Genomic DNA, 13,920 nt, shown 5'->3' with positions numbered 1-13,920 from the left:
TATCACGGAAACAAACTTTCTCTTAAAGGCTTTTACTTGAAAAAATTATGCTGTAAGTGCCCTGAAAGGCATGGGTTTAAAAGTTCTGAAAATACCGAAAGAGGGGGACAGTCACCTGTGAGCAGGTTTAACTCTCAGATCCTCAGATCGGCCGCTCTGATGGCACTCTGCCCGCTGTCCGACTCCAGCCCATGCCAGGCACACCAGGCTTGACCTGTGCCAGGCCCTGGCTGTCCTCAGCTGTCAGGGCACTTTCCTGCTTGTTCAGTTCTGGGGGGGTCTTTCCTTCCACCAGCACCCCACCATCTTTCTCTAGTTCATGACCTGTTGTATTTTCTTCATTGAATCTATCTCTTCCCAAAATGCTGATGTTTGACCGACTTGCTCAGTAGCTCCTGTGGCTTCTGGCTCACACTGGTGCCCAAGAAGTCATTGTGGAGCGAATGAATGAGGTGGGTCAATCACCAGAGAAGCTGGCTTGGGGGACCCTGCCTTGGGCCCCCCTCTCTGGGACATGTGAGCCTCTTTTGCCCCTCTGGACCCCATGGGACCGAGGTAGCTCTGAACTTGGCTAACAGTCCCTTTCCGAGTGTCTGTGAGCCAGGGACTGTCCCCGCTGGGCAGGCGCCTGAGCCAGGGGCCTGGTGAGGTGTGAACGCTGAGTCAGACTGACGGGCTGCCACTCTGTGCACATTCCTGGGCATGGCTGCAAATGCATGATCAATGGAGGCCCTGGAGGCAACTTGAGTCCCCTCCCTCCAGGAGACAGCCACGGCAAGTCTTATTCAATCCCTGACAGCAAGACGTGTGGTCTCGGGCTTTGACCCAACAAGAACTACACCTCACCTGCCTCCTACAGAGGTTTTCATAAAAGTCCACTGTCACCCTTCTCAGCTCCGAGGAGCCCAGTCAAGTCGGCAGGACCGGCACCCGCTGTTCATCCCGTTTTAGGAAATGAGAAATTGAAAGGCTGGGTTAAATTCCCAAAGCTAGTGCTTCTCCTAAAATCCAGGCCAGGCTCCAAGCCAGCATCCCACTGCCTCCTTTTCTGGTTGAGGGGTGATACTGAGGAAAACAGAGAATGGGAAGCCCAGCAAAATTAGGGGCTGGCGCCTCACCCCAAGCTGCCTCTGGCCGCAGGCTTTGCCATTTCATTCCACGTAAACTCAGTAACTACACTTTAAGAAACAAAGTATTGACAGCTACATGCAAAAAAATGCAAAAAAAATGAAGCTAGACCACCAACTTACACCATACACAAGAATAAACTCAAAATGAATAGAAGACTTAAATGTGACTTGTGAATCCATAAAAATCCTAGAACAAAATGCAGGCAACAAAATTTCAGACATCACACACAGCAGAATTTTCACTAATACAACGCCTAAGACAAGAGAAACAAAGAAAAAATTGAACACATGGGACTACATCAAACTCAAAAGTTTCTGCACAGCCAAAGAAACAACCACCAAAATGGAAAAGGAACCCACTCTATGGGAGAGCATAATTGCCAATGATACATCAGATAAGGGGTTAATTTTCAAAAATATAGAGTGCTCATACAACTCAACAAAAGGAAGACAAAGAACCCAATTTAAAAATGGGCAGAGGAACTAAATAGACACTTCTCCAAACAGAACATACAAATGGTCAAGAAATATATTTAAAAATGCTTAACGTCACTAATCATCAGAGAGATGCAAATTAAAACAACAATGAGGGCCCTGGCCGGTTTGACTCAGCAGTTAGAGCGTCGGACCACAGACTGGAGAGTCCCTGGTTCGCTTCCCACTAAGGGCACGTACCTCGGTTGCAGTTTGTCCCCGGCCCTGGTTGGGGTCGTGTGGATGGCAACCACTCGATGTGTCTCTCTCACATCGATGTTTCTCTTTCCCTCCCGCTCTATTCTGAGAACTGCAACGCATCCTACCGCCCCTGCAGGTGGCAGCACTCTCTGAGTTCTCGCAAGAATTCTCAAACAGGCTTACCGCAGACCTACTGAACACCCGGCCTTGCAAAAACAATCTTCGTTTCCTGAGATCCAGTCATTCTGCACACACACAATGGGAACATTCCACCACCATGGTTCAGTCTGTTCCGCGCTCCTCCGCGCTCAGCGTGCAGTCCACCCGTCTACCCACTGTGCATGCATTTATGCAGTTAACATTTTTTAAAAAACCTACCATGTACCACACTGAGGCACATACTTCTTCAAGTATTGTCAGCATCAAGATAGGGCTTGATATATGGTAGGTTCTCAATAAAAGAGCATTGGATAAGTGAATGTCTGAGTTAATGAATGAAATAGATGATGATGGAGGCACGAGTTAGGTAGTCACTGTGTCCCAAGCCCATCTTGCTCTATCATCTCTCAGTCGCCCTCTTGGAAGCCAATGATTCCTTGGCCTGAGACCAAAATGACTCTAAAATTATTCTGGAGTAGAAGACTGAGATGGAAGGAAACGGTGAAGTTAGGAATTCACTCTCTGGTCTCTGGTGGTTTATAGACCATGCACCTCACTCCCCCACCTCATGGTGCTTCTAGGACCCACCAGCTGAGACGCAAGCTGTAGAGAGATGTAGCTACATGCTCTCCAGAATTTGCTTTCTTTTCCTCTGAACATGTACTTTTCAGCCTGTCAATGGTGCAGGCATGTAATGGAATTTTGGTCAACGGAACGAGAGCAGAGGTGGCGTTTGCCATGTCCAGGCCTGGGTGGTGAACACCACCAGTGAGGGTCCTCTGCCTCCTTGCCCCCATTATGGCAGGATGCAGAGGAAACGGCGGTGGTTCAGAGGCCCTAAGGGAAGACAGAGCCACAAGCTGGAAGGAGCCTGGGTCTTTGAAAGACAAGGAGCAGAGGCCCCCACCTTTACTCTCTGGCTGCCAACAGGGCTCTACACGAGCAATAACTGAATTTATAATTCTGTTAAACCACTAAGATGCTGGTGTGTAAGAGTTTCTATAGCTAACATCACCTTGACTGACACACAGACACCATTACCTTCACAGTTGATGGGCTCTGTCCTGTTGCCCTCAAAAAACAGCTTCAACTCTGGGGCCTTCTCAATGTCAAACTCTTTGCAAAGTTCCTTCTCGACCGTGATGTCCACTCTGCCGAAGCCGACCCCATTCTTGTTTTTGCCCACGATCTCCACGGCTTTGCCCAGCTCCTTGGCCAGCTTCCTGGACTGCTTGGAGGATGGGTTGTCTGAAAGGGCCAATGCGAAGCAGAACTCAATGTGGTCACTTAGCTGCTGGGCCTTTCCCACGCTCTGCCGATACCGGGCAAACTTTCAGAAAGGTGACACATGTCTCCTGAAGTTGGCCCGTTGGGAAGAGACACATCAAGGTTTGGGAAAAGGGGTTTTCAGCATCACTGCAAACAATACAGCTTTGGGCAACTTAGTCTCTCTAAGCTCCACTTCCCCAAGGGGGAGACAGCGGCTGCCGCTCAGAGTTGGCACCATCAGAGGCCTTTTAACAATCAGTTACACAGGACTTCCTGTTTCTCAGCTTTCCCATGAGGTAGGTATTAGTATCTCAATAAATATGTTATATGTTATAATATATAAAAATATGCATTTTAATATGTTACATATTATAATATACATATATAATAGCTACTGTTATTATTGCTGTAAAATTTCTATGGTCAGAAAGTACAGGGAAGTGGCAGGGAGACAGAAGGAGAGAGTAAGAGCGCCATCTGGTGGAAAGTCCTAGAGCCAACAGGCCAAATTAGGCCCCAGCAGCCCTGTGGCTGATAAAACAGGGCAGGGGACTCTTGGGTAAGAAAGGCAGGGAGAGGGGAAGGTGGGTACAGGGACAGTTTACGATGCACAGGGATAGTTTATAATGCTCCCCTACCCCTCAGAGACTTCACACTCTGGCCCTGGCCGGTTTGGCTCAGCAGTTAGAGCATCGGACCAGAGAGTCCCAGGTTCGGTTCCCGCTAAGGGCACGGACCTTGGTTGTAGTTTGTCCCCAGCCCCAGTTGGGGTCGTGTGGGTGGCAGCCAGTCCAGTGTCTCTCACATCCACATCGATGTCTCTCCCGCTCTCTCTCCCTTCTTTTCTCCCTCCCGCTCTATCTGAAGAAATGTCCTCAGATGAGGATAAAAAACAAGACCTCACAGTCTGGCTTATGGTTTGCACGGTGAGATGGTTCCTGGACCAGGGACCATCATAGGGAACAGAGATATAGAATCTATGTTGTACACCTGACACTAATGTGATATAGCAGGCCAACTACACGTTAGTAAAACGTTTGAATACTTAAAATGCCTTGGCTCGTCACATTGCTGGGCAGTGGGTGGGGTGGGGTGAGAGCCCTTCTCTAGAAATAGCCTCAGGGAGAGGGCGGGTGGTCCTGGGAGCCTGTGGGGTCTTCCTGGCCTGAGGGACGAGGACTAGAGGGCAATCTGGTTTGCTTTTCTTCCTTCTGATAACATTGTGCACCTGACAACACCTGGCCCTCACCACCTGACATCTGTGGCAGGTGGACTGAGCCAGGGCAGGGGCTCATCTGACTTTTCCAGCCAGAACACTTGATCATTTTCAAACACCTTGTCCATCTGGAGCCCTTCACTGCCAAGAACCAGTTTCAAGTTCAACAGAGAGGTTGTTTATAAAGCAAAACACAGAAAGCCAGGCCTGGGACAGCGGGCATGTGCCATGGCCAGTCAGCTCCTGCTCCCGCAATGCGACCTGACCGATGAATGGGAAGTGGGACTTCTGCTCCCTCACAGACCTTGGCTCATCACTGCCTTCCGCACCCCGTCCGTCACTGCCAGCTGCACCGCCTGCGGGCCCTCCCGCCTCCTGGTAACTCGGTGGTGCCTGGCTCGGGACTGTTGACTGACTTAGTTTGCAAACCTGAGTGTCTACGGGAAGCAGCTCAGGGCAAGAGAAACACATGGAACGACTGTGCAAATGGTGGAGCATTGAGAGTTCCACAGCTCTGCTCCCAGCTGGAAGGCTAAAGGAAAGGACCCGCTGGCTGTCATAATGGGGAGGTGCCCATCTAGCCAGCAAGCAGATGTGTTTTAGGATCTGCCCTGTGCCAGGCACTGCCCTAGGTACTGAAGATTGAACAGTGAACAGATAAAAATCCCTGCCCTCACTGGAGAAGGCAGAAAGCAAACAAAATGAAGAAGCAGGAAATATTCTGTTTGATGCTCAGTGTGGTGGAGATAGAAGCAGAGCTAGAGATGCCGAGCGCCAGGGGTCTTGAATCTACGTGAGTCTAAAAGGAGGCCTCCCTGAGAAGGGAGGTAAGAAAGCAAGTTATGTGGGTGTCTGAAGGGAAGTGTTCTAGGCAGAGGAACAGCTGTGCAAAGGCCCTGGGGTAGGGCCTTACAGGACACTGAACAGACTTTGGCCTTTCCTCTAAGGGTTTTGGAAGGTGCCAAAGGGTTTGGGGCAGGGTGAGATGTGGGTTGACTTCCTTTTTACCTGGATTTTTCTGAATGTTATGTGTAGATTGAACTGAAGGGCGAGTGGATCCAGGGAGACCAGCTGGAAACACTGTAGGAACCCAGGGGAGAGATGGTATTGGCTTGAACTAGGGGAGTAGCCATGGAGGGGGAGACATGGTCAGAACTGGAGATACTGTGGAGGAGTTGCCTGGATTTTGTGACAGATAGGACATGGGATGTGAGTGAGAGGAATCCAGAGGACTCTGAGGTTTTTTACCTGAGCCACCAGAAGGATAATGATGGTGATGGTGATGGTGATGGTGATGGTGATGGTGATGATAGTGATAGTGATGGTGGTGGTGGTGATGGTGATGGTGGTGGTGATGGTGGTGATGGTGGTGGTGGTGATGGTGATGGTGGTGGTGGTGGTGGTGATGGTGGTGATGGTGATGGTGATGGTAGTGATAGTGATAGTGATGGTGGTGGTGGTGATGGTGGTGATAGTGATGGTGATGGTGGTGGTGTTGGTGGTGATGGTGGTGGTGGTGATGGTGATGGTGATGGTGATGGTGGTGATAGTGATAGTGATGGTGGTGATGGTGGTGATGATGGTGGTGGTGATGGTGGTGGTGGTGGTGGTGATGGTGATGGTGATGATGGTGATGGTGGTGGTGGTGGTGATGGTGGTGATGGTGATGGTGGTGGTGATGGTGGTGGTGGTGGTGATGGTGATGATGGTGATGGTGGTGGTGGTGGTGGTGATGATGGTGGTGGTAGTGGTGGTGATAGTGATGATGGTGGTGGTGGTGGTGGTGATGGTGGTGATGGTGATGGTGGTGGTGGTGGTGGTCGTGACAGTGGTGGTGGTGGTGGTGATGATCAGGTTAGCTCATACAACAGTTACGATGATGTACAGTAGCTGAGGCCCAGGTAAGATGTTTTTTAAAACATCTTTGTGCCTCAGTTTCTTTATCTATAGAATGGGAAATTAATAAATCCTATACCTGAGGATGATCCTACATAGTAAGAAAAGCTTTAGCACAGAAGTGCCCAATAAAAGCGAGCCATTGTGACGACGCAGATGGGCAGACTTTGGCCTTGCTCTGGCAGGGTTCGCTCTGGGAAGGGGTTCCTATGGAGAGATCTGAATCCTCAGCAGATCTTCTGGCTCCTGGATAAAGGTCAACAAGGGTAACCAGCATCAAGTCCCCCAATCCAAGGCTTCGGCCTCCCATGTGGCTGTCACTGGGTTTGGGGTAAGCATATGAGAACAGGCTGTGGTTCTCTGTCTGCACATAGATATGTCTTTGGGTAACGGACCCGGAGTCAGTGTTTGCCTGGGTCTTTAGTAGACAGCCCTTTTCTGAGCAGCCTGTGGGAGTGATGGACGGGAGGGGCTGAGTGCCGGGGCCGCAGATTGGCTCCTGTCATGGGAAGCTGAAGTAGGCCTCTCTTTAGACTGTGCTTCTCCATGGGGAACACCTGGCCACATCTGGAGACATTTCTGGTTGTGGCAACTGGAGGGCTACTGGCCTCTACTGGGCAGAGACAGGGGCCAATGTTAAACATCCCACAATGCACAGAGATGACCCCTGCCCCCCATACACACAACAAAGCATTATCTAGCAAAAGTGTCAGTATTGCTGAGGACGGGAAACCCTATTTTAAACCATGCTCCAGATCAAGCATGCAAAAGTATTCTGAGAATAACCGTCTTTCCATCCCATCGGGCCATTTACAGTGTGCAAGGTGCTCACAGGTGGTAAGGGTTTCAGGATGGTCATCACCCCTTCTAGCTCCTCAGAGCTCAGCCCACAAAGTCCTCTGACCATTGCAAGGGCCTATGAGGCCTGCTCTGCTGTTCATTCTCAGCCACGCGGCACATTCAGGCCTCAGGGACCCTGCACTTGCTGTCTCTGCTGCCTGAAGTCTGTCCTCCCAGGTATCTGCGTGGGCGGCTGCCTCACTGCTTCATGGCCACCTTCTCAGGAAGGTCTTCTCTTCCCTCTTTGCCTCATTAGTGGAGAACATCATGGGCCAAAGGAAAGTTTATTCATTTGTTTTTCCAAGCACTATGCTAGATGTTAGGAATGACAAGAGGAATAAAATTTGGTCCCTATCCCCCAGGGAGCACAGATGTTTAAGGCAGTGTTAATACAGTATAGCAAATGCTGTGGAAGGGTGGAGGCAGAGGGCTGTGAGCCCACAGGAGGGGGAGGGGGGCAGAGGGCTGTGAGCCCACAGGAGGGAGGGGGGGGGCAGAGGGCTGTGAGCCCACAGGAGGGAGGGGGGTGGGGGCAGAGGGCTGTGAGCCCACAGGAGGGGGAGGGGGAGGGGGCAGAGGGCTGTGAGCCCACAGGAGGGGGAGGGGGGGCAGAGGGCTGTGAGCCCACAGGAGGGGGAGGGGGGGCAGAGGGCTGTGAGCCCACAGGAGGTAAGGATAGTCATTCTAGGGAAGAGTGAGGTGAACACAGCCTCCAACAGGTGATCCCATGAGCTAAGCCCCAGGGCCCCAATGAAGATGTGTAGAGAGCACAGGACAGGGAGAGGCAACAGCAGTGCAGAGGCCCAGGGGCCTGCCTGCAACCCCAGCAACTCCGGGTCTGGAGAGGACTGGGCCTCGGCCTTGGCTGGGTCACGCAGAGAACGTGGTACCTACATGAAGGAGTTTGGGGTGTTCCAGAGCCTTTACGTTTTCTTAATCAGATTTGCATTTTAGAAAAAACAATGTGTCTGTGTCCCCTGTAGGGACAACGCTGGAGGGAGAAAGGAGACCGTCCAGGAAGGTGCGGCAGTGGTTGGGGGCGGAAGGAGGCGGGAGGAAGAACTGGAGCCTGCAGGGGCTTGGGGATGGGTGCTGGGCCCGGCAGGGGTGGAGAATGACCTTGAGGTGTGTGGCTCGGACCCGGGAGGGCAGTGGTGCTGCCAGCGAGGCGAGTGTGAGGGGAAGCTCGCTGCTCAGGGCGTCAGAGAGGGCGAGGGCTGTCTTGGGACACGTAGCACTTGCGATGTGCCAGGCACGTTCCTGCCATTAGCTTTTGAGCCTGGAGTCCTTGGAGAGAGGAGGACAAGAGCTGCCAGGACAGTATTTCCCTCAGGGTAATATTGGAAAAATCCTCTCTGTAAAGAGCCCGTTTGCCCTTGGAAAAAAGCTTTTACACTGCTTTTGCCAAGCGATTCGTTTTCCCAAAATTCACTTTAAAAGGCCGGTCAGTGTTTGCAAACTCATTTAGATGTAAACTGTGTTCTGGAAGGAATTAAATATTCAAATGTAATGAGTTTTGAGTGTCTCTTAGAGATAAAAGTCTCTGCTGGTGTTCATTGCTTGGAACCACACACTCGCTGGTGGGAATGCATGAAGTTTAAAGGGTTCAGACTGGTTGTTATCAAGAGTCATTACAGAATTTGAAATCAACTGGCTGTCTCTGTCGCCCAGGCTCAGTGTCCACCTCTAAGTGACACACAGTCAGCGAAAACCACGCAGTCACGAGCCCCACTCAAGATGGGCAGCAGGGTCGCCTGCTCACATGACCGCAGGGCCCTGTCGTCCACGGGCCGTGGCCCGGGGAAGGTGAGCCTGTGTTTAGACGTGTGCCGGGTCATGCTAGGGGTGTGGCTGTGAACCCTTCCACACCTGCTGAGGTCCCAGGTGCAGAGATGAGAACCACGGCAGAAAAAGGGGTGCCTGATCTGCGCAAACCGTCACTTGTGCTTCCACAAGAAGCAGAGCAGTATGCGCGGTTCCCGGCTCTTCCCTATAAAAGGAAGCAGGGGACAGACGTGCCCGCGGTGGCCTGCGTCCTGCTGGGGTGACCGGTGCTGGCAGCGGCCGGGGAGTGTCCAGCAAAGGGAAGGAAGTGTCTGCCGGGCGCGCAGGCAACGGGAAGGAAACGGCCCAACCTGGGCCTCTCCCGCCAGGCCCTGCTCCAGGGGCCCCGCGCGTCCTCCAGCAGGGGCCCTGGCACTTGGGTTGAAGGAAATCCTTCATGAACAGCCCGAGCCCGAGGGAGTCGGAGGGCGGAACTGCTCTGATGGAATGGATGCAATGAGCGTGCTGGACGCAGGCAGACGTGACCATCTGATCTTCCCTTCTGGGGACCCTCAAGGTGAGGGGTGCCCGCGAGTGCCCTGTTCTATGACATGACTGCACAGGATTCCTGGGGAGGCCCCAAGGCCCAGGGCCACAAGGCTGCTGATACTGGCAGACACCTCAGCTCCCCGTGGAAGTGGGGTCGCTCGGAGGAACCTATCCGAGGAGAAGAGACGGAGACCGAGGGAGAGCCGCAAGGCCCGACTTTCCGCAGGGGACACGGACTCAGATTGGAGACGGTATGACTGTGGGGTTAGGGTTAGGGATGTGCAAGCTGACAGGCCAGTTTTCCGATCGAAAGGAGAACTCATTAGTCACTCACAGCCGACGGTCCTATTGCAAGAGGATGGGGTGGGGCTCCAGGTGGTCTACCTTGTCAGAGCAGATGTAAAGTCAATGTTCATTGTGAAAGCCCAGCTTCCGGAACGCTGTGTGGGCCGAGCACGGCCCAGCCGGCCGTCTTCCTAGGGCACCCCGAATCGGGTCACGGGAAGAGGAGACGCAGCAGAACTGAGGAAGTGAGCCACAGAGGGACATTAGGGGCTCAGGTCCCAGCATGGGGCCGCAAAGAAGCCAAAGAAGGGGGAAGCCAAGCGCCCCTGGATCCGGGAGCCAGATGTCCTCAGAACGTCAACCTGAACAAAACAGGCTCCAGAAAGTCACTTCCCCCCTGAGGAAACAGCTGCTGACACTCCTGCTCAGAAGACAAGGTTTCCGGGGGGTCACGTCCGAGCGCGCAGGCCGCCTGGGGCGTGGGGACCTCGCAGCTCCATTATGCTCCGCACAGGAGAAGCTGAGACACGCGGACCCAGCCCCTGGCAGACGCGCCTCCGTCGCCCTCGGCCACAGCTTCGGGCTGTCTCGGGCCGAACCTCGTTCCTAGGCTTCTCCAGCAGCAGGAAGTACAGGGAGAAGGAGACCCCCACGTGTCCCCAGACCCTGGCGTTCCCTCAAGGACACGGCCACGCTGCCCTCCCGCCTCCCTGCCCGGAAGGGATGGCCCGTGGCAGGGGTGCAGGCAGAGGGGACGCACACCAGGGGTGCTCACACTGCAGTGCGGGGTCACCTGGGATCTCATGAGAATGCAGGTTCCGATTCGTGGGGTGAGGCCTGAGCGCCTGCATTTCCAGGGAGCCCCCCAGGTGCTGGCACCGCTGGCCCGTGGGCCACACCTTGAGAAGCTCTGCTGTGCGCCACTCTCAGGCCGGCCCGCCGACGCCTCCTCTCTGCCTCCTGCTGGCGGGGCAGAGGAGCCAGGCCGGCCCTGGCCGGGGAGCTCGAGGCTCCGGGAGGGCTGGGCGCCTGGGCGACGGGGAGCACGGCCCCTGCCGGCCTGACGGGACTGAGGTAAGCGTGCCGTGGACCTTTGTGAACCTGGGTTTGGAGGGTTATGCAGGTGAGCTCTCCCGCTAGCGGTGACCTCGGAAACAGCCAGTCAGAATCACAACAGAAAAGCAGCTTGAGCGTAAAAGTTCGCAGTCAACCTGAGAATTCATTTCTCTCAAGGACGTCACCTAGCACGGCGAACTCACAAAACGGAAAGTTCTCGCAAGACAGTTCCCACAGCCAGGTGAGCTACAGCCTTGGATCCTGTGGCAAACACTGTGACTCGCCTCTCACCGCCACTTTGCCTCCTGCTTTCTCAACCAGGGGGCGGGGACCTTCACCACCCCCTCCAGACACCTCAGGAGGGGCCACAGCCCAGGTCTAACCCAAGTCACTGGTGGGGTTTCTGGAAATGTTTGTTTTAAGGAACATACTTTGTTGGTACATTTTTTTTGTTTTCTTGTCCCTTTGCTATTGGCCTGTCCCCCTATGTCCTAGCTGGGGTCCACGATGCAACACAGGAGGTGCCGCCGCCATCTAACATGTCAAGGATGACGGTGCAAGAAGGGCCAAGGAGCCCGACGCTGGGAGCTGCTGTGCCAGCTGCTGTGCCAGCCGCTGGCCGCTACGGGGCCCACCAGCGAGGGAAGCTGCGCTCACTACGGCCTCCGCAGCAGGTCTGTTCCTTGTAGCGGAGCCCAGTCCTCACTGACGGACACTTCTGTCCAGGTGCCCGGGGCCGGGCTGGGTGTGAGCATCTTCTGAGCACCAGGTCCCCCACGACATGCTCAGGTGGCCCTGCAGGGACTCCAGGGCCCTGGCCCCCACAGGGGAGGAAGGTGAGGCACAGACATGCTCAGATGGCCCTGCAGGGACTCCAGGGCCCTGGCCCCCACAGGGGAGGAAGGTGAGGCACAGACATGCTCAGATGGCCCTGCAGGGACTCCAGGGCCCTGGCCCCCACAGGGGAGGAAGGTGAGGCACAGACATGCTCAGGTGGCCCTGCAGGGACTCCAGGGCCCTGGCCCTCACAGGGGAGGAAGGTGAGGCACAGACATGCTCAGGTGGCCCTGCAGGGACTCCAGGGCCCTGGCCCTCACAGGGGAGGAAGGTGAGGCACAGACATGCCTCTAAGGCCGGAACATCTGGGCAGGACGGAGCTTCACTCACACGCAAATGTGATGTTGCTTATGGACCGAAGTGTGGACGGTTCAGACAATTCTTTGAGCATGAACCAAGCCCTTTGGCTCTGGGACCCCTACAGGCCCAGCCGGGGCCTGACATGAGCACCACTGAGTAAAGTGGGGTTTATACAGTAGGAGCTCTGCCCATGAGTGCTCCCCAGGAGCTACTGACTGCGTGTCTGACCTCATTCCGTCACCCCAACCCCCTGAAGGGAGACATCATTGACTCTTGGCACAGATGAGGAAGCCAGCAATGATAATAAAGAGAATACATTCTTAGCTCCTGTTACACACCAGGCCCCGTGCTGAACTCCTTTGGAATCATGTTACAGTATTAAAGCCCCATTTCTCAGTACTGGATGACAGAGGCCAGAAGTGCCCAAGGCCCCTCATCAGTGAGCACGGAGCCCAGGCCTCCGCACAGGCCTGCGCCCTCAGGCCAGCTTCTTCCCATTGCGTGTCCTGGTCAGACCGGAGCTGACAGGGAGCCTTCGCAGGTTGTGGCCAGAGGAGGGCAAGCGGGAGGGGTGAAGCCACACACACAGCAGCTGAGAGGGGGGAGGGGGATGTAGGAGGAGGGGCTGCTTGGAAGGGGCAGAAACCAAGCCAGGAGCAGGCCTGCCCTGCCGCCCAGCCTCTGGGAGCTGGGAGCTGGGTGGGTACTGGCAGGCCTGCGCGCCCTGGAGCGGACTTGGGGACGGACAGGACCAGCCACTCCCCAGAAGTGGCTCTGAAGGCAGGGCTGGAATCAGTGTTCCCACCTGCTTTCTGGGCCCCGTCCTCCCACGGGAAGTGCTCTAGCCCGGGTCTGCGCCTCCACTATGAACTGGGCGCCAGCTCCCTTGACCTCTGAGCGTGTTTCCGGGAGAGTCCACCCCACCAGGCTGCTGTGAGGATCACATGACTGAGCACTGAGTGAGGCCGGGAAGTGCTCACCACGGGCAGCTGTCCTAGAAATCGCCCACTCGGGGGAAAAGACGCTGCTCTCCCCCAGACGTCTGCTCCTGCAGAGCAGCAGCTGGAGAGCGGAGTGGCCAGCGATTCAGCTGGTAGAGATAACGGTCTGAAACTCCCCCTAGAGAGCATGCCCATGACCGTCAACACACATTGCTCTCCGGATGTGTTCCAGCTGCCTGACGACAAGCCAGTGTGGCCATCAGGTGCACGCCCATTTTACAGAAGGAAAAACTGAGTTCCAGAATGTAAGGACACCCGAGGGCAGGCCTGGCTCCTCGCTGTCGCAGGGACAGAGGAGCCCCACACCAGTCCAGACTGGAGCAGTAACGTATGATCTTCAAACCGTTTAATCTCCCTGTGCTTATTCTCATCTGGAAATGGGGAATGATGTCAATATACACATTACATTCTGAAATATTAATATGCGTTCTCCCGTGTTTAGCAATAGAGAAAACGCCTGTCCTCCAGGGGCAAGGGGCAGGCCTCACCCGTCCTCGCCCACCCCAGGAGGCGGCACTCACGGAAAAGCACCATGAGGAAGCGGGTCTGGTTCAGCATCTGGGTCAGGCCCGCGGCGGTCAGCACCTTCAGGTTGCCTTCCTCCACAAGGTGCAAGGGCTGGGGCATGTCGAGGTCAGCGTCCTTGACGTGGTCCTCTGGCCAGCCCTGGGCGGCAGGCACACAAGCAGCCACCAGCAGCAGAGACCCCCAGAGCAGCTCCATGGCTGTCCTGCAGGGGGAGGGGAACAGGGGCCCTTATTAACACACGTGCCAGAGCTCACATCTTCACTGCCCCTCCCTGCCCACCAGTCCCTGCATGGGGGGCAGGGCCCACCATCTCCCCAGCAATGCCACAGCTTGGCAGTGGCCCTGGAGGGGAGGCAGAGCGTCAGGTGGACCTGTGTAAACCGCACAGAGGTAGCTCAGAGCAGCGAGAAGCGAA

General features: G+C 54.9%; 1 protein-coding gene across 1 annotated transcript in view; it reads right to left on the bottom strand.

Moving 5' to 3' along the window:
- The window catches only part of PDILT (protein disulfide isomerase like, testis expressed), a 33,658-nt gene extending 19,958 nt beyond the window's left edge, over window positions 1-13,700 (bottom strand). The window contains exons 1-2 of the mRNA XM_036280892.1: window positions 13,499-13,700; window positions 3,006-3,212 (exon numbers count right to left, since the gene is read on the bottom strand). Of these exons, the coding sequence (XP_036136785.1) occupies window positions 3,006-3,212; window positions 13,499-13,700 (409 nt within the window). The remainder of the gene's footprint in view (window positions 1-3,005; window positions 3,213-13,498) is intronic.
- Window positions 13,701-13,920: the final 220 nt, after the last annotated feature.

Source organism: Molossus molossus, unplaced genomic scaffold (assembly GCF_014108415.1).
Source record: "Molossus molossus isolate mMolMol1 unplaced genomic scaffold, mMolMol1.p scaffold_m16_p_3, whole genome shotgun sequence".
In the NCBI taxonomy this organism is placed as follows: Eukaryota; Metazoa; Chordata; class Mammalia; order Chiroptera; family Molossidae; genus Molossus; species Molossus molossus.
This window is presented reverse-complemented; position numbering and strand designations above follow the sequence as displayed.